At 39.4% G+C, this 20,931-nt stretch overlaps 1 protein-coding gene across 1 annotated transcript in view; it reads right to left on the bottom strand.

Moving 5' to 3' along the window:
• Positions 1–12,279: 12,279 nt before the first annotated feature.
• LOC133061636 (adhesion G protein-coupled receptor E2-like) overlaps positions 12,280–20,931 on the bottom strand; it is a 65,915-nt gene continuing 57,263 nt past the window's right edge. The window contains exon 21 of the mRNA XM_061149607.1: positions 12,280–14,027. Coding sequence (XP_061005590.1) covers positions 14,019–14,027 — 9 coding nt within the window. The 3' untranslated portion in view covers positions 12,280–14,018. The remainder of the gene's footprint in view (positions 14,028–20,931) is intronic.

Below are 20,931 nucleotides of genomic sequence, written 5' to 3'. Positions count from 1 at the left end.
GTGTTAAGAAAGATGAGAAAGAAACATAAGTAGTAAATCTATTGACTTTTTGTGTGCGATTGGATAATTTGAGGTACAATAGTGTAGAATGGAGGAGGACTTCCTTGAGATGTCAACTTCAATTTCTTTATTGTTTTTTTTATCTCAGGTGGCCAGTGAGTGTGTAGGTGTTCAGTACATGCTAAGTTGTTTCCTGATTGTGAGGAAATATTTGTCACTCATGTATACACCATTCTTCTTAGTTTGCTGTGGGAAATGCAATATCTGACCAGTAGCCACTTTTCTTGGCCAACTTCTGCATATAAAACATTGGCCTATGAGAAATCGAGTATTTCTTGCCATGTCAGTAAACATGGGTTCTCAGGTGGCTCAGTGATAAAGATCCTCCTGCAGTGCAGGAGCTGCAGGAGGCATAGGCTCGATCCCTGGGTCAGGAAGATGCCCTGGAGGAGGGCATGGAAACCCACTCCAGTATTCGCGCCTGGAAAATCCCATGGCTGGAGGAGCCTAGAGGACTATAGTCCATGGGGTCACAAAGAGTCGGGCACGACTGAGTGACCTCATTAATGTGAGCCCTAAGGGAACATAGGAAGGAGAAGGATACTTCCAATCTATCAGCCACCAGGCTATAGCCACACCCTATGGTGAGCTCTGAGAAAAGGAAGCTCAGGATGTGAAAATACAGGATACTGGCCCCAGATAGTAGAGATGCATAGGGAAGAAATGATTTCAGTGAGCTCAGACCCTTGCATCTTTCCAAAGAAAAGTGCTAAATTCCTTAATTTGGGGTATCTGGTTTTACTTAATTAACAATAATCTTTTATGTTCAGACTGCCTGTCCATTGTTGTAAAACTTAAATATAGCTTGGCTCTTCCCTTCACCTCTTTGGAGCAGTTATCTTAGGGCTACTTGAAATGCTGCTTCCTGGTCTTGAAGTCCTAAAAACTTCCACTGAATAAAACATAACTCTCAATTTTTAGGTTTTGAATATTTTTAAACCAACACCTACCTGCTATGGAGACTGTAAAAGAAGTAGAAAGCTTTTATTTATTTATTTTTTTCCAATTATTTTTATTAGTTGGAGGCTAATTACTTTGCAACATTGCAGTGGGTTTTGTCATACATTAACATGAATCAGCCATGGAGTTACATGTATTCCCCATCCCGATCCCCCCTCCCACCGCCCCCCCCCCCCGATTCCCCTGGGTCCTCCCAGTGCACCTGGCCCGAGCACCTGTCTCATGCATCCCACCTGGGCCGGTGATCTATTTCACCATAGATAATATACATGTTGTTCTCTCGAAACATCCCACCCTCGCCTTCTCCCACAGAGTCCAAAAGTCTGTTCTGTACATCTGTGTCTCTTTTTCTGTTTTGCATATAGGCTTATCATTACCATCTTTCTAAATTCCATATATATGTGTTAGTATACTGTAATGATCTTTATCTTTCTGGCTTACTTCACTCTGTATAATGGGCTCCAGTTTCATCCATCTCATTAGAACTGATTCAAATGAATTCTTTTTAACGGCTGAGTAATATTCCATGGTGTATATGTACCACAGCTTCCTTATCTGTAGTAGAAAGCTTTTAGATGTTCATATATAATACAGTAAAAAAATCCATGATGTGAACTAATATGTAAAATCACATATCTGATACCAGAACTCATCTCTTACTCTGGGAGCCACATTTTAGGAAAGGGCATAATGAGAAAATGAAAAGGGAATTGCTTGAGAAGCTTAGAATTTCAATATTGAAAGGGAAAATTTGGAATAGATTGCTGGATACAAGGGCTTCCCGGGTGGCTCAGCAGTAAAGAATCTACCTGCTAATGCAGGAGACATGAGTTCCATCCTTGGGTTGGGAAGATCTCCTGGAGAAGGAAATGACAACCCACTCCAGTATTCTTGTCTGGGAAACCCCATGGACAGAGGAGACTGGTGGGCTACAGTCCATAGGATGTCAAAACATCAGACATGACTTAACGACAAAACAACAACAAATTGGAATACAAATCCGCTCATGATTGATTTCACTTGTAGTGGAAAAGCTGATTTCAAACCATTATACATAATACATAGTAATAGTGTAATGAGTATATTAATGCTGCTGCTGCTGCTGCTAAGTCGCTTCAGTCGTGTCCAACTCTGTGCAACCCCATAGACAGCAGCCCACCAGGCTCCCCCGTCCCTGGGGTTCTCCAGGCAAGAACACTGGAGTGTGTTGCCATTTCCTTCTCCAATGCATGAAAGTGAAAAGTGAAAGTGAAGTCGCTCAGTCATGTCCGATTCTTTGTGACCCCATGGACTGCAGCCTACGAGGCTCCTCTGTCCATGGGATTTTCCAGGCAAGAGTACTGGAGTGGGTTGCCATGCTGCTAACACTTATTGAGCACATACTATTGTGATAGTTACTTTAGTAAGTAGTTTATGAGTCTCTCTCGTTTAATCCACACACCGGTCTTATGGGGCAAGTGCTGTTGTTATTCCAACTTTATGGATGAGAAAACTGAGGCAAAGGAAAGCTCTGTAACTTGCCTAAGGACACACACGAAGTGCTGGAGCCATATTAAAACCCAAGCAGGTTGGTTGGACAGGGAAGCTTGGCGTGCTGCAGTCCATGGGGTCGCAAAGTGTAGGACATGTCTTAGCAACTGGAAATAGGTTGACTCCAGAGCCTATATCCTAGATTCAGATCCAGCTTGTAAGTTTCCTGCAGCTTGTATAATATTATCACAAACCTGATGGCTTTAAAAAACAGAAATTTATCTTCACATTTCCATACCAGAATCAAGATATTGGCAGGGTTATACTGCCTCTGAAAGCTCTAGGGGAGAATCCTTTATCACCTCTTCCAGCTTCTGGTGGCCCCAGATGTTACTTGGCTTATGGCACTCCTCTCTCTGCCTCTGTCTTCACATGGCCTTTCCCCTTTTTCTGGGTCTCAATGTGTTCTCTCCTCTCCCTATAAGGACACTAGTCATTGGATTCAGGGTCCACCTTGTTCATCCAGGATGACTGCATCTCAAGATCCTTAAATAATCACACATGCAAAGGCCCTTTTTTCAAATGAGATATCATTCTGATATTTGGCATAGATATGAATTTTCAGAGGAAACTACTGTTATCCACTGAATTGCATCCCTTTTAAATGCTTATGTTGAACACTTGCGTGCTTGTGTGCTAAGTTGCTTCAGTGGTGTCCAACTCTTTGTGACCTTATGGACTTAGCCCACCAGGCTCTTCTGTCCATGGGATTCTCCAGGCAAGAATACTGAAGTGGGTTGCCATGCCCTCCTCCAGGGGAGCTTCCCAAGTTAGGGATCGAATCCTTGTCTCTCTTTTGTCTCCTGCATTGGCAGTCAGGTTCTTTACCACTAGCGCCACCTAGGAAGCCCATGCTGAAGCCTCATGTGCTAAGTTGCTTTAGATGATCTGATTCTTTGCGACCCAATGGACTGTAGACTGCCAAGCTTCTCTGTCCATGAGTATTCTCTAGGCAATGATACTGGAGTGGGTTGCAAAACTGTAGTGCCTTTAAAGAAGTAATTAAGGTCAAGTGGGGCTTCCCTGGTGGCTCAGTGGTAAAGAAACGGCCTGCCAATGCAGGAGACGCAGCTTTGATCCCTGGATTGGGAAGATACCTTGGAGAAGGAAATGGTAACCCACTCCAGTATTCTTGCCTGGGAAATCCCATGGTTAGAGGAGTCTGGAAGGCTACAGTCCACAGAGTCACAAAAGAGTTGGATATGACTTTCAGCACTAAACAACAACAAAAGATAAAATGAGATCATATGGGTGGGGTGCCTAATAGGACTAGTGTCCATATAAGAAGAGAAAGAGATACCAGGAGTGTACATGTGTGTGCCTGGAGGTAGGGACGAATGAAAGCATGACAAGAAGGTGGCCATTTGCAAGCCAAAGTGAGAGCACTCAATCAGAAACCATCCTTGCTTGCACCTTAATCCTGAACTTCCAGGCTATGAGAAAATAAATTTCTGTTTTGGCAACACTCTTGTCTCTGCTGTTTTGTGATAGCAGTCTTATCTGACTAATACACTATTCAGCCCACTTCACAGGCGACCTTCAGTTAGGGGGGCTCACAGACTGAGTTAGTCACATGGTCACTCCACTCATTCTCTTCCTGTCACTGTATCCCACCGGGAACTCACCCCAACAGGGCAACCTCAGGGCTTTGCACAGGCAGCTGAATCTGAGGAGGACTTTTAGATCCGGCAAGATTTTTCCTTACTCAAGAGCTACATTTAGGCTTTGGTTAGAAAGGATCTTTTCTTGTTGTTATTGTTCAATGCAAAGTATATTTTTATCATGGATGTGCAGACAGATACCTCACTGGAGCTGGGGTCCTGGGCACCACTATGGTCATCAATTAAAAAAATAAAAAATGTCAGAATCACCTTGCTGTATACTGAAACTAACATAACACTCTATGTCAACTATTGTTGTTGTTTATTCACTTAGTCATGTCTGACTATTTCATGACCCCTTGCACTGTAGCCCACCTGGCTCTTTCTAGCCATGGTGTTTCCTAGGCAAGAATACTGGCTGCTGCTAAGTCACTTCAGTCGTGTCCGATTCTATGTGACTCCATAGACGGCAGCCCACCAGACTCCTCTGTCCCCGGGATTCTCCAGGCAAGAATTCTGGAGTGGGTTGCCATTTCCTTCTCCAATGCATGCATGCATGCTAAGTCGCTTCAGTCATGTCTGACTCTGTGCGACCCTATGGACAGCAACCCACCAGGCTCCTCTGTCCAAGGGATTCTCTAGGCAAGAATACTGGAGTGAGTTGCTATTTCCTTCTCAAGAGTATCTTCCTGACACAGGGATCAAACCCACATCTCCTAAACTGGCAAGTGGGTTTTTTTTTTTTTTTAACCTCTGAGCCACCAGGGAAACACAATCAACTATACCCCAATAAAAATTATAAAAGATAAAAACCAAACTTGCCAAATGTACCCAAGGGGAAACGTGGGGAGAAGTAATAAATTAGGAGATTTAGATTGACATACACACTACTATATGGGTTATTATATATAGGTTATATATATACTATATAGGTTATACTATATAGGTTATACAGGTTATATATACTATATAGGTTATATACTATATAGGTTATAATAACCTATATGGGTTATTACAGAATGAAATAGATTGGATATATATCTTTATCTATATATACACACAACTGAATAACTGATTCACTTTGCTTTACACCTGAAACTAACACAGCATTATAAATCTATTCAATCTATAAGTCTATATAATTTTTACTTCATAAAAATGTAAAACATTTAAAGATTACAGTCCATTTACAGTTATTACAAAATATTAGCTATATTACCCATTTGTACAATACATAAAAGGATCATTTCTTAGATGGAGTTGGAGGCTTCTTGAGGCAGGAGCAGTGTAAGATAAGCCCTGGCCTTCCAACATTCAGGTGTCAGAGGAGCTCTGTCTGGTGTGGAGGGGAAGATAAGGCTGAGAAGATAATGTCAAGCCTCATCAAGGAGAATTCTCTCATGGGGTATATTAGTTTTTAATGGCTTTATCACAAATTACCCCCCAAACTTACCAGCTTAAGACAACACAAATTTATTATATGACTTTCTCTGTGTCAGGAATCTGGTAAGCTGGCTTAGCTGGGTTGGAAAAAAAGGTGAAAAGAGTGACAGATTTTATTTTCTTGGGCTCCAAAGTCACTGTGGATGGTGATTGCAACCATGAAATTAAAAGATGTTTGCTTCTTGGAGGAAAACCTATGACAAAACTAGACATGTCAATGTATGACAAAAACCATTACAATATTGTAAAGTAATTAGCCTCCAACTAATAAAAATAAATGAAGAAAAACCGAAAGAAAAAAAAAAAAACTAAACAGTGAATTAAAAGGCAGAGACATCACTTTGCCAACAAAGGTCTGTATAGTTAAAGCTATAGTTTTTCCAGGAGTCATGTCCAGATGTAAGAGTTCGATCATAAAGAAGGTTGAGTGCCAAAGAACTGATGTTTTTGAATTGTGGTGCTGGAGAGACTCTTGAGAGTCCCTTGGACTGCAAGGAGAGCAAGCCAGGCAATCCTAAAGGAGATCAGTCCTGAATAATCATTGGAAGGAGTGAAGCTGAAGCTGAAGCTCCAATACTTTGGCCACCTGATGCGAAGAGCTGACTCACTGGACAAGACCCTGATGCTGGGAAAGACTGAAGGCAGGAGAAGAAGGGGGCGGGAGAGAATAAGATGGTTAGATAACACCACCGACTCCATGGACATGAGTTTGAGCAGACTCTGGAGACAGTGAGGGAAGGGAAGCCAGGCATGCTGTAGTCTATGGGGTCGCAAAAAGGAGAATGTGACTTAGTGACTGAACTACAAATATATGTGTGTGTGTGTATATATATATATATAATATATATATAAAAACATCTATATTATATATATATAATATCTATATTTTAGAAAACTTACAAATTTTTGCTTAGTTAAAAAATATGACATTTTGGCTTCATACTTCGACTAAATATGAATAGAATGCTAGTTTTCTAACTTATATTCACCCAAAACTTTGTATAGTTCCATTTGTTCTGGCATTTAGTATTACTGCTAAAAATCTAGAAAGCTTATTATTTTAGTGATTTTAAAAAGAAATTTGATGAAGCTTGCAATTTCTGATCCACTTCTGAGAATAAAAGAGAAGCTATGCTGTAAAAAACCCCCAGGAAATTAACATGTGAAACAGTATTATTGACTAAAGTACAGATTTTTATCAAATTTCACAGTATTTTTTGCTAGTGTTGCATCCATTATTTGTTTTCATACCTTATTCAAGATTTTTTATTGTATTGTGTTGCACTGATATATTTTCAGCTAACTGCAGCAAATTCTGATATATTTTCTTTTCATTTTTATTCTGTTATAAATATTTTCTAATTTTCCTTGTTATGGCTTCTTAGGTACACCTATGATTTAAAAGTGGACATTTAATATCCAAATGCATGTGGTTTTTTAAGTACCTGTGATATTATTTTCTCATTTAAATACTTTCTTCTCTGCAATCTTCCTCTGTGCTTTTTCAGTCTTTTAACCTTATTGAGGGTTTCAATGGCTAAATCAAATCTCTTGGTAAATGTCACATAGCACTTGAAAATATGTGCATCATTTTCAAATATCTTTTGATATTGATTTCTAACATTATCCCAGTGATAAAAGAAGAGACTCTGTATGATCTTAATACCTTTGGACCATGAAACTTTTACACCTTGTTTTATGTTCCTGGAAATGTTTCATTGCCTACTGGCTTATAATCTATGGGAACTTGAATAGAATTTGTATCTTGCTGTTGTGTGAAAATTGTATAAGTCTTAATTATGTTGAATTGGCTTATAGTACTAAAAAATTTAATTTATCTACTTAAAAAATTGTAATATATAATGAAACTATATGTAAGTTTGTTCTGTATTCCCCAAATCTCCTGTAAATGTGTTATCATAATTTCATTATTTCAAAAATTGAAGAAATAAAAAAAGAGTGACAAAAAGGGTATTTTCTTTTTTTAGGTCTCTTAATAATTACTTAATATATTTTGCTGCTCATATATTAAGTATGTAAATATTAATATTAATAACTATCATGTCTTCTTGATGAATTGTCCTCTTTATTATTATATACTATCTCTATTTATCTCTTGTTACTTTTTTGGCTTGAAGCATATTTTGTGTGATATAAGTATGGCCACACACACATTTTTTTGGCTATCATTTGCTTGAAGTATCATCTCCTATCCCTTGACTTTGAGCCCATGTTGTCCTTTAGAACTGAGGTGAGTCTCCTGCAGGCAGCATATAGTTGGGTCTTGTTTTTAATCCATCTAGCTACTCTCTTTTTCTTGGATGAGTTCAATCCATTTACATTTAGGATGATTATTGGTAGAGAAAAGAATTAGTAGTGTCATTTTATCTTTTGCTTTCTGGTTATTCTATATATTCACTGTTCCTTTTTCCAAGTGTTTCTGTCTGCCAATTTTGGTTTGGTGATTTTGTTAGATGTTTTTCTGTTTCCTCTTTTTAAATGTTTTGCTTCTCTGACTTAGATGTATGTTTTCTGCTTGCCATGAGGTTTGCATACAGTGTCTCAGATTAAATAGTCCTTTTTTCTGTTGGTAACATCTTATCTACATCTACCTACATGGATTCCATCTTTTTTATTTTGTGTTCTTGTTGTCTCAAATCATCTGATTTTGTACTGTGAATTTTTTTTCATTTATTTTTATTAGTTGGAGGCTAATTACTTTACAGTATTGCAGTGGGTTTTGTCATACCTTGACATGAATCAGCCATGGATTTACATGTATTCCCCATCCCGATCCCCCCTCCCACCTCTCTCTCTACCCAATCCCTCTGAGTCTTCCCAGTGCACCAGGCCCGAGCACTTGTCTCATCCATCCAACCTGGGCTGGTGATCTGTTTCACTATAGATAATAACATGTTTCGATGCTGTTCTCTTGAAACATCCCACTCTCGCCTTCTCCCACAGAGTCCAAAAGTCTGTTCTGTACATCTGTGTCTCTTTTTCTGTTTTGAATATAGGGTCATACATAGTGAAGTAAGCCAGAAAGATAAAGAACATTACAGCATACTAACACATATATATGGAATTTAGAAAGATGGTAATGATAACCCTATATATTGTGAATTTGTTACCAAGTTGAGGTAACTATAGTTATTTTTCTGCTTTATTTCCCCCTTGAGCCTTTTTGCTGTATTAAATTGTTATAAACCTATTCCAATAAAGAGATGCAATTTCCTGATTCTGTGCTTATCACCTTGTTCAATTTCCAGTGCTGTGTAGTGCATACTTCACCTTGTTTATTGAGTTCCTAAGCTTCAAAATTTCTGTTTGGTTCTTTTTTAGAGGTTCAATCTTTTTTGAAGTATTCCTATTTTTTCATTAATTTTATTTCTGAGCTCATTAAACTACCTTTCTGAATTTTCTCATAGCTGGTTGAGTTTCTTCATGGCAGCTGTTTGAATTCTCTGTCTGTTCAGTCTCTATACTCTGTGACGTTAAGCTTGGTTTCTAGAGGATTATCATTTTCTTTCTGTGATAGCATTATTCTGGTTCTTTATAGTGTTTGATGAGTTGTACTTCTGCACATTTGAAGTATGGAACACCTTTCTGCTTGTTTCTAATGATTCAATGCATCAGACATTAAAGACCTCTCTTTTGTTTCCGGTAGGTGGCGATAGAGCATTTTGTTTGTTTATTTCTTCTACCTGAGCTGCTGCTCCTGCTGCTAAGTCGCTTCAGTGTGTCCGACTCTGTGCGACCCTATAGACAGCAGCCCACCAGGCTCCCCCGTCCCTGGGGTTCTCCAGGCAAGAACACTGGAGTGGGTTGCTATTTCCTTCTCCAATGCATGAGAGTGAGAAATGAAAGTGAAGTCGCTCAGTCGTGTCTGACTCTTCGTGACCCCAGGGACTGCAGCCTACCACGCTCCTCCGTCCATGGGATTTTCCAGGCAAGAGTACTGGAGTGGGGTGCCCTTGCCTTCTCTGAGTTGCTTCTACTAGTCTGTTTTTAATTTTATTTTTTAATTGGAGGGTAATTGCTTTACAATATTGTGTTAGTTTCTGGCATACATCAACATGAATCAGCCATAGGTATACACACAGCTCCTCCGTCTTGAACCTTTCTCCCACCTCGCACGCCATGCAGTATCTCTAAGTTGTCACGGAGCACTGGGTTTGAGATCCCAGTATCATACAGCAAGCTCCCACTGGCCATCCATTTTACATATGGTAAAGTATATGTTTTGGGGCTTCCCAGGTGGCGCTAGTGGTAAAGAACCTGCCTGCCAATGCAGGAGACACAAGAGACGTGGTTTTGATTCCTGGATTGGGAAAGTCCCCTGGAGGAGGGCATCATAACCCACTCCAGTATTTTCGCCTGGAGAATCCCCATAAACAGAGGAGCCTGGGGGGTCTACAGTCCATAGGGTCACACAGAGTCAAACATAACTGAATCGACAGTATGAACACACACAAAGTCTATGTTTCAATGCTACCCTCCCAATTTGTCCCACCCTCTCCTTCTCCAACTGTGTCCACACAGTTGGGTGTTTTTCTTTTTTTATATTGAGTTCTGTGAGCTGTTTGTTATTTTGCAAATTAATTCCTTGTTTGTTGCATCATTTGCAAATATCTTCTCCCACTCTGTAGGTTGTCTTTTCCTTTCATTTATACTTTCCTTTTGGAGAGGGCAATGGCAACCCACTCCAGTACTCTTGCCTGGAAAATCCCATGGACGGAGGAGCCTGGTTGGCTGCAGTCCCTGGGGTTGCTAAGAGTCAGACACGACTGAAGCGACTTAGCAGCAGCAGCAGCAGCAGCAGCATAGTTTCCTTTGCTGTGCAAAACCTTTTGATTTTAATTAGGTCTCCTTTGTTTGTTTTTATTTCCATCACTCTAGGAGATGAACCCCAAAAGATACTGCTGTGATTCTGTAAAAGGGTGTTGTGCCTTTGTTTTCCTCTAAGAGTTTCATAATACCCAGTCTTACATTTAGGTCTTTAATCTATTTTGATTTTCTTTTTTTTGAATGGTGTTTAAAAGTGTTCTAATGTCAATCTTTTATATGTAGCTGTCCAGTTCTCCTAGCACCACTATTGAAGACACTGTCTTTCCCCCATTGTACATTTTTCCTTCCTTTGTCCTGTTATAGCCATGCTTTCCAGGAAACAGAGTCACTCAGAAGGACAATGCAGATAGTGGAGTGCAGTTTATTACGCCAGCGGGCCCAAGGCAGAGTCTCCTCTTAGCCAAGGACCCCGTCCAGCATTTGTGAAAATCTTTTATACCCCATGTGTACGTGTCTAAACCCACTACCCCAAATCCCTTGAGGCTTACAAAGGAAGGGTAAATACAATCACAATAACCCCATCATTCACGTGTTATGTGTTCAAACAGTTAATAATCAATAAGCCCGCGGTTACATTCCAACCAGTTAATAACCAATAAGCCTGTGATTACATCCGGATAGATACGAAAAAAGTTTATGACCTGTCCGGAGACAGGGGTGATTACGGTATGCTTCCTCTTAGGCAATGAGTAGCCTGGATGTGATCTTCAAGATACCCCTGTCTGGAGGGGGTCTTATCCTTCCATTGTCGTCCCCACAGGCACTAAGCAGAGAGTTCAGAGTCCGCTGGAGAGGCAGCCGAGCACGGCCAGCACAGACAGGCCTGAGATGGAGTCCAGGCCCTATGAATTCCTTCTTCAGTCATAGATTAGGTGACCATAGGTGCATGAATTTATCTCTGGGATTTCTATCCTATTCCACTGATCTGTGTTTCTGTTTTTTTGTGTCAGTACAATGCAGTTTTGATAATTATAGTTAGTAGTGTAGTCTGAAATTAGAGAGCTTGATTCCTTTAGCTCTGTGTTTCTTTCTCAAGGTTGCTTTTGCAATTCCACACACATTAAAAATTTTTTGTTCTAGTTTTGTGGAAAAGGCCATATAAGAAAAACTCACAATTAACATCATACTGAACAGTGAAAAGCTGAAAGCATTTTCTCTGGTTAAAAATTTAAATGAATTCCTCCTAATCATCTGTGACAGCTAGATCATTGCTTTTTGTGCTTTGCATATGTGTATCAGTGTTCCTTCCTGATGGTCTGTCTGTGGATGATACTCTTTTCTTAGAGTTTAGGTTACTTTGTTGTATATCAGCTCTCTCTGAGTCCAAGAAAATGAATGACTTTGTAGTTTATTAGGATATTTCTTATGAGTTTTCTGTTACTGGTTGCCATTTTCCATTTCCTAAGCAGAACGGACACGACTGAGCGACTAAACTGAACTGAACTGAAGCAGAAGTGGAAATGCCCTTTATTCCTTCTGTATTATAATAATGTTATTTTTAATTTTTAGATTTCATAGTATCACCATGTAGAAATAAAATTCCATATATTTATGAGATATCTATACACAAAGTTAGCTTTGTAAACCTAAAAATTCATTAGCATATATATTTTAGTAATTAATAATTAATTATGCATTTACTTTTATGACAGATTTTATTTATAAGTCTAAACAGAGAATTATGTGTAATGACACACTAAAGTCTTATATATACTCTACCTTGAGACCACAGTTATTCACATAATGCCATATGAAAAATCTTTCACAATGTATTTACACATACATATATTTTTCTGCTAATACATGATTTTCAGGGAACATACTGTAACACCTTTTTCTTTACTATATCTCCATCAAATATTGAAGAATGTATAGAATATGCTCTACATAATTATAATACTATTATATACAAAAAATAATTTCATAATAACTTTAAATATCTCATGCAAATACAATTTATCCCAATTATTTCCAAAATATTTTTATAGCATATATCCAAATCAGAGTCCTACTGAAAGGCTGTTGCTGAGCCGTGAAAGACACCAGGATTCTTGGCCTCCGGAGGAGAGGAATTCAATCCAAGACCAGTGACGAGGCTTGATCTCTCAGAGCTTTTGGGTAATAAAGTTTTATTAAAGTATAAAAGAGATAGAGAAAGCTTCTGACATAGACATAAGAAGGGGGCAGAAAGAGTGCCCCCTGCTGGCCTGTAGCTGCATGCTCTATACCTATCAGCAATCTGTTAATTATAGAGAAAGGAGATGTCTCAAAACTCAGAGTGGCACCAAGCCCCTCACCCACAACATGCATTTTGAGATAACATTAGCACCAGATGAGTCATCCCGGGCCATAAAATGATTGACATGAATCGGGAAGAAAGGTTTTCAAGTAAATATATGGATTCATTAATATAGATTAGGAGAACAATCTATGAGTAAAACATACAGGTTTGTTGAGCCCTTATTTGTTCTGAGTCTTAAGCGAACCGACTTGAAGAAAGAGGGAGTCTAGGGTAAATACATAGTTCATTAACATAGCTTAAGACAAACATTTCCGTAAGAAACGCTTTGGTTAGCTCAAGGTTTGAGAAAAGTTAAGCTCAGGTGGAGACAGGTGTCATCATGGTAACACAGAATTTTAAGAAAAAACTCTTTTTAAATTTGTATAGAGAAGGGGAAAAGAATCTAGCCCTTGTTTGTTTCCTCCTGCCACTTAAGAAAGAGATAAAAAATGTCTGACACTTGCAGTCTATTCCCTCCGTTTGGAGAGCCCTGGCCTTCTTGCCTGTTACCCTCTCACTACTAAAGTTGACGGTGAATTTGATGGCCATGTCACTTTTGTCACTTATCTAGATGACCTTATGCACCTTTTACAATGATACTGACATTAGAACATCAATATGTTCTAATTCCATAATTCCATAGCCTGGTGGGCTATGGACTATGGGGTTACAAAGAGTCGGACACTACTGAGTGGCTTACAAACACTCACACATATGGTGAGTAGTAAAATATATTTTTCTAATGCCTAAGTTATTAATCTTTAGATGGAGGGTGAAGAAGTTGAAGCATGTATGTATTGAAACCAACTGTTCCGTTGCTTGTAATTCAAGTGTTTTTAGGACAAAATCCAGGAAAAGGTTGGGACATCATAGCAATTGTTTACCCTTCATGTAGGTATTTGAACCTCACTTTCCTGTCTTATGGTATTTTAAGACAGTTTTCTGAAGCTCGTTTTCCTTATCATATACCTTCAAATATCTTCATATACCTACAAACTTGAGGAACTTTGTAGAAAAAGGTTGAAGCAGGTGATTTAATCTAAGGCAACTGAGGAAGTGCATCAGCGTCCTTTGACTATGCTGAGAGTGAGGTGAGCATCCCATATGGAGTAGAAAAGCAAAATTCTCCCAGCAATCTAAATATCAAGAATTCCCATCATACTTCCTTACATAATGGTTCTGTGAAGAGTTCTTGTAGCAAACATGAGAACATATTTTAAAAGTTTTCCCAAAGATGACGGTTCAGAATTTTCCTTGCCGACCAGGATACAAGATCATCTGATTTAGCCGTTAATTTAAGTCTCCTGAGAAGGAATATGTAAAAATGACACTTTGTTAGAAAGTGCAAAACTTTTACATTGAAAACTAAATAAGATTTTCAAAAGAAGTCAAAGAAGACCCAAAGAAATGGATAAACAGGCCACATTCATGGATTGGAAGACAATATTGTTAATATGGTAGCATTCCACCAAATTGATCTATAGACTTAATACAATCCTTATCAACATCTCAGTAACCTTATGATGTTGAATAAATATCCCCAGTTTCAATCAACTGATATTACTTTGAATGTTTTTTGCACATGGTCTTGTGCTGACCCTGTGCATTAAAAATAACATGGGCAAGATTTCTGATTTCACAAACCTTATCATCTGGTGGGAAGATAAATACAAATGGTCAATTATATTTGTGAAATGGGAGGTCCCTCTGCCCTGGTCCCTCCAATGATGTCCCTATCTTTTTCCTGTCCATGAAATTCTCTGTCCAGATGATTCTCTTTGTGTAAATGAAAAGAAAGCAATGGACCTCCCTGGCCTCTTAGAAGATGTGATAAGTAGATAATGAACCTGATTTCACCAGATACAGTAGTGTGGATGAGAGTAGTGGGAAGCGCATGAATAAAGATATGGGCATGAATTGGTATGCTGGGTCCTGGGTCAGGTATGACATTTATCAGTAAAATGTTGAATAAATAACAAGCCCTCCAGATGATTTTTATGCACTGTAAAACTTGAGAGTCTTAGTTTCACCAGGAGAATAAAGAGTGTGCCCCAATCCATAGGAGAAGTACTACAAGCTAATAGAAAAATATGCCAAGGATGTGAACCAAGTTGTTTCCAGAGATTGAAATATTACTGACTCATAAAGAAAGATGTTCCCTTCCACTAATAATAAAAAGGATGCAAAGATACAAATCTTTCCCTAGATATGCTATTTACCTCTCAGATGCGTAAAACTTGATGAGAACCTTGTGGTGAGGCTGTAGGGAAACATGTGGCTCAGGATAAAAATCTGCCTGCCAGTGCAAGGAATGCAAGAGATGTGAGTTTGACCCCTAGGTTGGCAAGATCCTGGAAGAGGAAATGGCAACCCACTCTAGTATTCTTGCCTGGAAAATCTCATGAATAGAGGAGCTTGCAGGCTACAGTACATGGAGTCGCAACAGAGTTCAACAAAATTGAGCACGCACAGACACACATTATTGGTGACAGGGTCCATGGAGTGACCTCAAGATGTTGAAATATGGAAGTATCTACAAACATGCAGTTGTGAATTTGATGCAGTATCCAACCTAACTGCATAATAAAAAATGAGATCAATGAAGTAAGTGTAAACAGTTGCAACATTATTTGTATTAGCAAATGACCTAACAAAAACACTCATTATAAGAGACTTGATATGTAATTTATCCAACAGAAGGCCACATGGTCAAAAAATAATGGAGGATCTTTTTGTAGTCTCAAGAGAATAATCTATCAGATGTGTGGAAAAAGAAGGAACAAATAAGAAATACATAGATTGTATTTACTATGTAAAATATCTATTGACACGTGCAGGAGAAACAACTTTGGTTTTTGGACCAAGAGGAACTCAGTGTCTAGGGTTCAAAATGAGATGAAGATGGTTCCTTTCTTATTCTCTTGGCATTCAAAGCCCAAATATTTTAACTCTTCACTAAATGTAAAATGATGTATAAAGTATGGATATTTTGACATCTAGTCACATGGCAGTAGGAAACCTGGCCTTGGATTGTTGTTCAAACTTCTGGGGGCTCCTGTGATTCTTAGGCATTTTGTGCTGCAGTCATTTCATGCTTACTTTCATGTGAGTGCCACTTTTATTTCAGTGAATTCCCCAATACTTCAGGTTGCCAGAGAGTCTTGGTTTTGATGAGCTAGAGAAAGTAAACAGCTCACCTGGTCAGGTGAAGAGGCAAAGATTTCTCCTGACTCACCTGTACTCACTGGTTCTTCTGGTCCCCTCTGACCTCTGCCATCATCAAATCTTTCTTTCTATAAGCCCTTGTGCACTCCATTCCAGAAGACTCTCATGGTATTGAGAATTCTGTTGACAACCATATCACTGTCCCCTGTGGTATACATAACCACTTCCAGGTTTGAAGTCAAATGTGAATCTGGGTGGGCTTCCCACATGGTGATGAAGAATGCAGTAAACAACGCAAGAGACATAAGAGGCACAGGTTTCATCCCTGGGTTTGAAAGATCCCATGGAGAAGAGAATGGCTACCCACTCCAGTATTCTTGCCTGGGAAAGTCCATGGAAAAGGAGTCTGTGGGTTGGGGGGGGGGTGCTACAGCCTTTTGGATTGCAAAAGTTGGAGATGACTTAGAGACTAAACCACCGTGGCTAATTCACATTGTTTCATCACTGAAACCAACACAAAATTGTAAAGCAATTATCCTCCATTTTGAGAAAAAAACAAACAAAAAAAGGAACTCCCTCTACAAAATAAGCAAAAATACAAACTGAGTTGCTTTTTTTTTTTTTTTTTTTTTGAGAAAAGATTCAAAGTTTAGAGATTTTTCATCTAAGGAAGCTTCTCCTGGTGGCCTCCAGATAGAGACACTGTCAGAGGGTCCAGGAGAGGCCACCTGAGAAGGAACACATACAGGCCCTGAGAGCTATACCACCTCCCTTGCTGACAGATAGGAAGACAATGAGACCTCAGTCTGACAAACACAAGGAGCTGAACTTTGCCAGAAGTCAGAGGGTTGAATGAGGACTCCAAGCCTCAATAAGAATGCAGTCCAGGCGGACAGAAAGATTTCAGCATTGTAAAAATCTGAGCAGCCATTCCAGCTATACCATGCAAGATTTAATTTTTTCTGGTTTTACATGTGTGGGAATTTGTTACTCAGCAGCTCACATTGAATGTAGCCACTCTGAGGGTTCCTCTCTGCACTTCATAGTGGGCCATGAGGACAGCAAAGCTGCTGAGGTGCTGCTGATGTCTGTGGTTCCCACCATCTTGCAGCCTCTGGTGGCCCGGTGACCACTTACATTCTGGCCACGCTCCCAGAAGATGCAGTACACCTTCTCCTTTGGCCCAAGCATCACTGGCTATAGGGACAGGAAGTAGGTGTGAGCTGGTGGGTCTATTGCTCGGAAATGCTGACCCAAAGCTAGCTTATGCTGGGCTTTCCTGGGGATGTGATGCACTCATGGGGGAGCCCCCTGAAAGCCAAGGCTCTGCCCAGGACCCAGGAGGACTCTTCCACATCCACAGCTCCATCCCAGCAGGACTCACATGCTGGAAGACCAAGGTGATGGGGGAGCTGAGGTTCTGGGTGTTATTGTTGCTGATAAAGGTGGATACGCCATCTGACATCAGGGTGGGGGAGATTTCCCACAGCAAACCCCTGTGTGTCTCTTGTGGAATTGCCTGTTCCTCAGTATCCAGGACCAGGGGACTTTATCCAGCAACTTTCCCATCCCAGGTGTGGAGATATGCCCTACCACTACAGGACCTGCAGGACAAGAACAAGGTTGACATCTCGGAGTGCCCAACACAACCCCTCTTTTAGATGGACTCTTTCTTTGTAGCCCCATCATAATATGCAATTCCTTTTAAACTTTAATTTTGTTTCTTGGTTAGTGGCCACAAGAGGCTGCTGTGAGTGGGGCAAGGTTTCTCTAATAATTAGATACAGCAAAGTGACTCAGTTATGCACATATATACATTCTTTTTATATTATTTTCCATCATGATTTATCATAGGTGTTGAAAGTTTTTTTGAAAGCCCTGTCGGACACAGTAAAATTCCAGATTTGCAGGAATTGAGTAACCAAGAAGTCCACCACCAGGACTTCTTTCACACTGATGACATGATGAATTTCTTGAAACACACAGAACTAAGTATCTTTTGTCCTTACTTAATGGCTCAAAGAATAACACTTCAGGTTTTCCAAGGGATAAGAAGATACAGTTCAAATGATCTTTTTTCTGCCACTCTGTGCAGCTTGAGGGATCTTATTTTCCTGAGCAGGGACTGAAGCTGGGCGCAGAGCAGTGAAAGTGCCAAGTCTTACCACTGGACTTACAGGGAATCCCTCCAAAGATCCTTTTAAAATTAATTAATTTACTTTAATTGGAGGCTAATTACTTTACAGTATTGGGATGGCTTTTGCCATACATCAACATGAATCAGCCATGGGTGTACATGGGTACCCCCATCCTGAACCTCCCTCCCATCTCCCTCCCTTCCGCATCCCTCTGGGTTGGCCCAGAGCACTGGTTCAGAGTGCCCTGTTTCATGCATCAAACTTGCCCTGGTCATCTATTTTACATATGGTAATATACATGTTTCAATGCTATTCTTTCAAATCGTCCCACCTTCACCTTCTCCCACTCAGTGCAAAAGTCTGTTCTTTACATCTGCCTCTCTTTAGCTGTCTTGCATACAGGGTCATCATTGCCATCTTTCTACATTCTATATGTATGCATTAATATACTGTATTGGTGTTTCTCTTTCTGACTTACTTCACCCTGTATAATAGGCTCCAGCTTCATCCACCTCATTAGAATGGACACAAATGCATTCTCTTTTTTTATAGCTGGGTAATATTCCATTCTGTATATGTACCACAACTTCCTTATCCATTCATCTGCTGATGGACATCTAGGTTGCTTCCATGTCCTACCTATTGTAAACAGTGTAGAAATGAACACTGGGGTACATGTGTCTTTTTCAATTCTGGCTTCTTTGGTGTGTATGCCCAGCAGTGGGATTGCTGGGTCATATGGCAGTTCTATTTCCAGGTTTCAAATGAATCTCCACACTGTTCTCCATAGTGGCCGTACTAGTTTGCATTCCCACCAACAGCATAAGTGGGTTCCCTTTTCTCCACACCCTCTCCAGCATTTATTGTTTGTAGACGTTTTGATGGCAGCCATGCTGAAAGGTGTGAGATGGTACCTCACTGTGGTTTTGATTAGCATTTTCTGATAATGAGCAATGTTGAGCATCTTTATATGTGTTTGTTAACCATCTATAGGTCTTCATTGGAGAAATGTCTGTTTAGTTCTTTGGCCCATTTTTTGATTGGGCCATTTGTTTTTCTGGTATTGAGCTGCATGAGCTGTTTGTAGAATTTGGAGTTTAATTCTTTGTTATCAGTTGCTTCATTTGCTATTATTTTCTCCCATTCTGAAGGCTGCCTTTTCACTTTGTTTCTGGTTTCCTTGGTTGTGCAAAAGGTTTTAAGTTTAACTAGGCCCAATTTGTTTATTTTGTTTTTATTTCCTTTACTCTGGGAGGTGGGTCATAGAGGATCCTGCTTTGATTTATGTCAGAGAATGTTCTGCCTGTTTTCCTCTAAGAGTTTTATAGTTTCTGGTCTTATGTTTAGATTTTTAATCCATTTTGAGTTTGTTTTTGTGTATGGTGTTAGAAAGTGCTCTAGTTTCATTCTTCTACAGGTGGCCAGCCAGTTTACCCAGCACCACTTGTTAGAGAGATTGTCTTTTCTCCATTGTATATTCTTGCCTCCTTTGTCAAAGATAAGGTGTCCATAGGTGAATGGATTTATCTCTGGGCTTTCTACTTTGTTCCACTGATCTATATTTCTGTCTTTGTGCCAGTACCATACTGTCTTGATGACTGTAGCTTTGTAGCATAGTCTGAAGTCAGGCAGGTTGATTTCCCCAGTTCCATTCTTCTTTCTCAAGATTACTTTGGCTACTCGAGGTTTTTTATGTTTCCATGGAAATTGTGAAATTATTTGTCCTAGTTCTGTGAAAAATCAAGGATCTTTTAAAGTAACTTGGAAAGGTAATATTTTAGAAATGATACATGAGACCATAGAAAGATAAATATTTCCTTTGAAAAAAAGAAAAGAAATTTCAGAAGCCTTTAGTCAAAAAAATCTCCTTGTCAGATGGAATTCTCAGGATAAGATAAAAATGCCTATCAGACTGGATGAAATTTGGTTGAGCCTGGTCTTTCTCAGAAGTCCCATCTCCCTAAATTTACTAACCCTGAAGTTATATAATATAATAACGGGTAAATGTCCTACAAAACAACAACAACAACAACAACAAAAATACCGCAACTCTCTGTTTCTAAATGTATGTCTCAATTTCTCTGCTCAGAGTTTGGCAAATGTTTTCTTCATGGAGTGATAAAATAGGGCAGTTTGAAAATTGATAAAAGTCTAGAAATGTTATCTGTTGTTAATCACCTGAGATGTAAAGGCAAAAACACTGAAGTCCTTTTGGACAATCCTTACCACCCCCAATTATTTATTCCTAGGTCTATAGAAAGCTCAGGGAAAATTCTGGTGTTTGGGATGGGCAACTTCACATGATTATCTCTACTCAAGAAGGTTTCAAATATTGTGCTCCAGGAAATTATACACAATGGAACACAGATAAATTATTTTGTTTTTCTTGAACAAGACAACAGGAAGCCATAGGAGAGATTCCAGGATGAAAGAAAGACATTCTTAACTTTTAAGCACAAGAGACACCAAATTTTAGGAGATAGTAGAAGATGTAATTATATTATGCCATGGATTTGTTTGGTCCTTGGCCCATAGATAGTAGAAATAGCTGATCAGATTACTTGAAGTTTAGAATCCTTCAATGACTATCTGATGCCATTACTGTGTTTCTCTATAGAGAAAGTATATTTTGTTTCTTCACCATGTCTATCATCTCTGCAGGAAGTAGGGGACAGTGGCAAATATTTATTCAAATATATATAATATGAAGAAGACTTCAGTGTTTCTACTATAAATCATGAAATTAAAAGATGCTTACTCCTTGGAAGGAAAGTTATGACCAACCTAGACAGCATATTAAAAAGCAGAGACATTACTTTGGCAACAAAGGTCCATCTAGTCAAGGCTATGGCTTTTCCAGTAGTCATGTATGGATGTGAGAGTTGGACTATAAAGAAAAACTGAG

The sequence above is a fragment of the Dama dama genome, chromosome 9 (assembly GCF_033118175.1).
Source record: "Dama dama isolate Ldn47 chromosome 9, ASM3311817v1, whole genome shotgun sequence".
Lineage (NCBI taxonomy): Eukaryota > Metazoa > Chordata > Mammalia > Artiodactyla > Cervidae > Dama > Dama dama.
The sequence above is the reverse complement of the archived record's forward strand: the minus strand, read 5'-3'. Positions and strand labels throughout refer to the sequence as shown.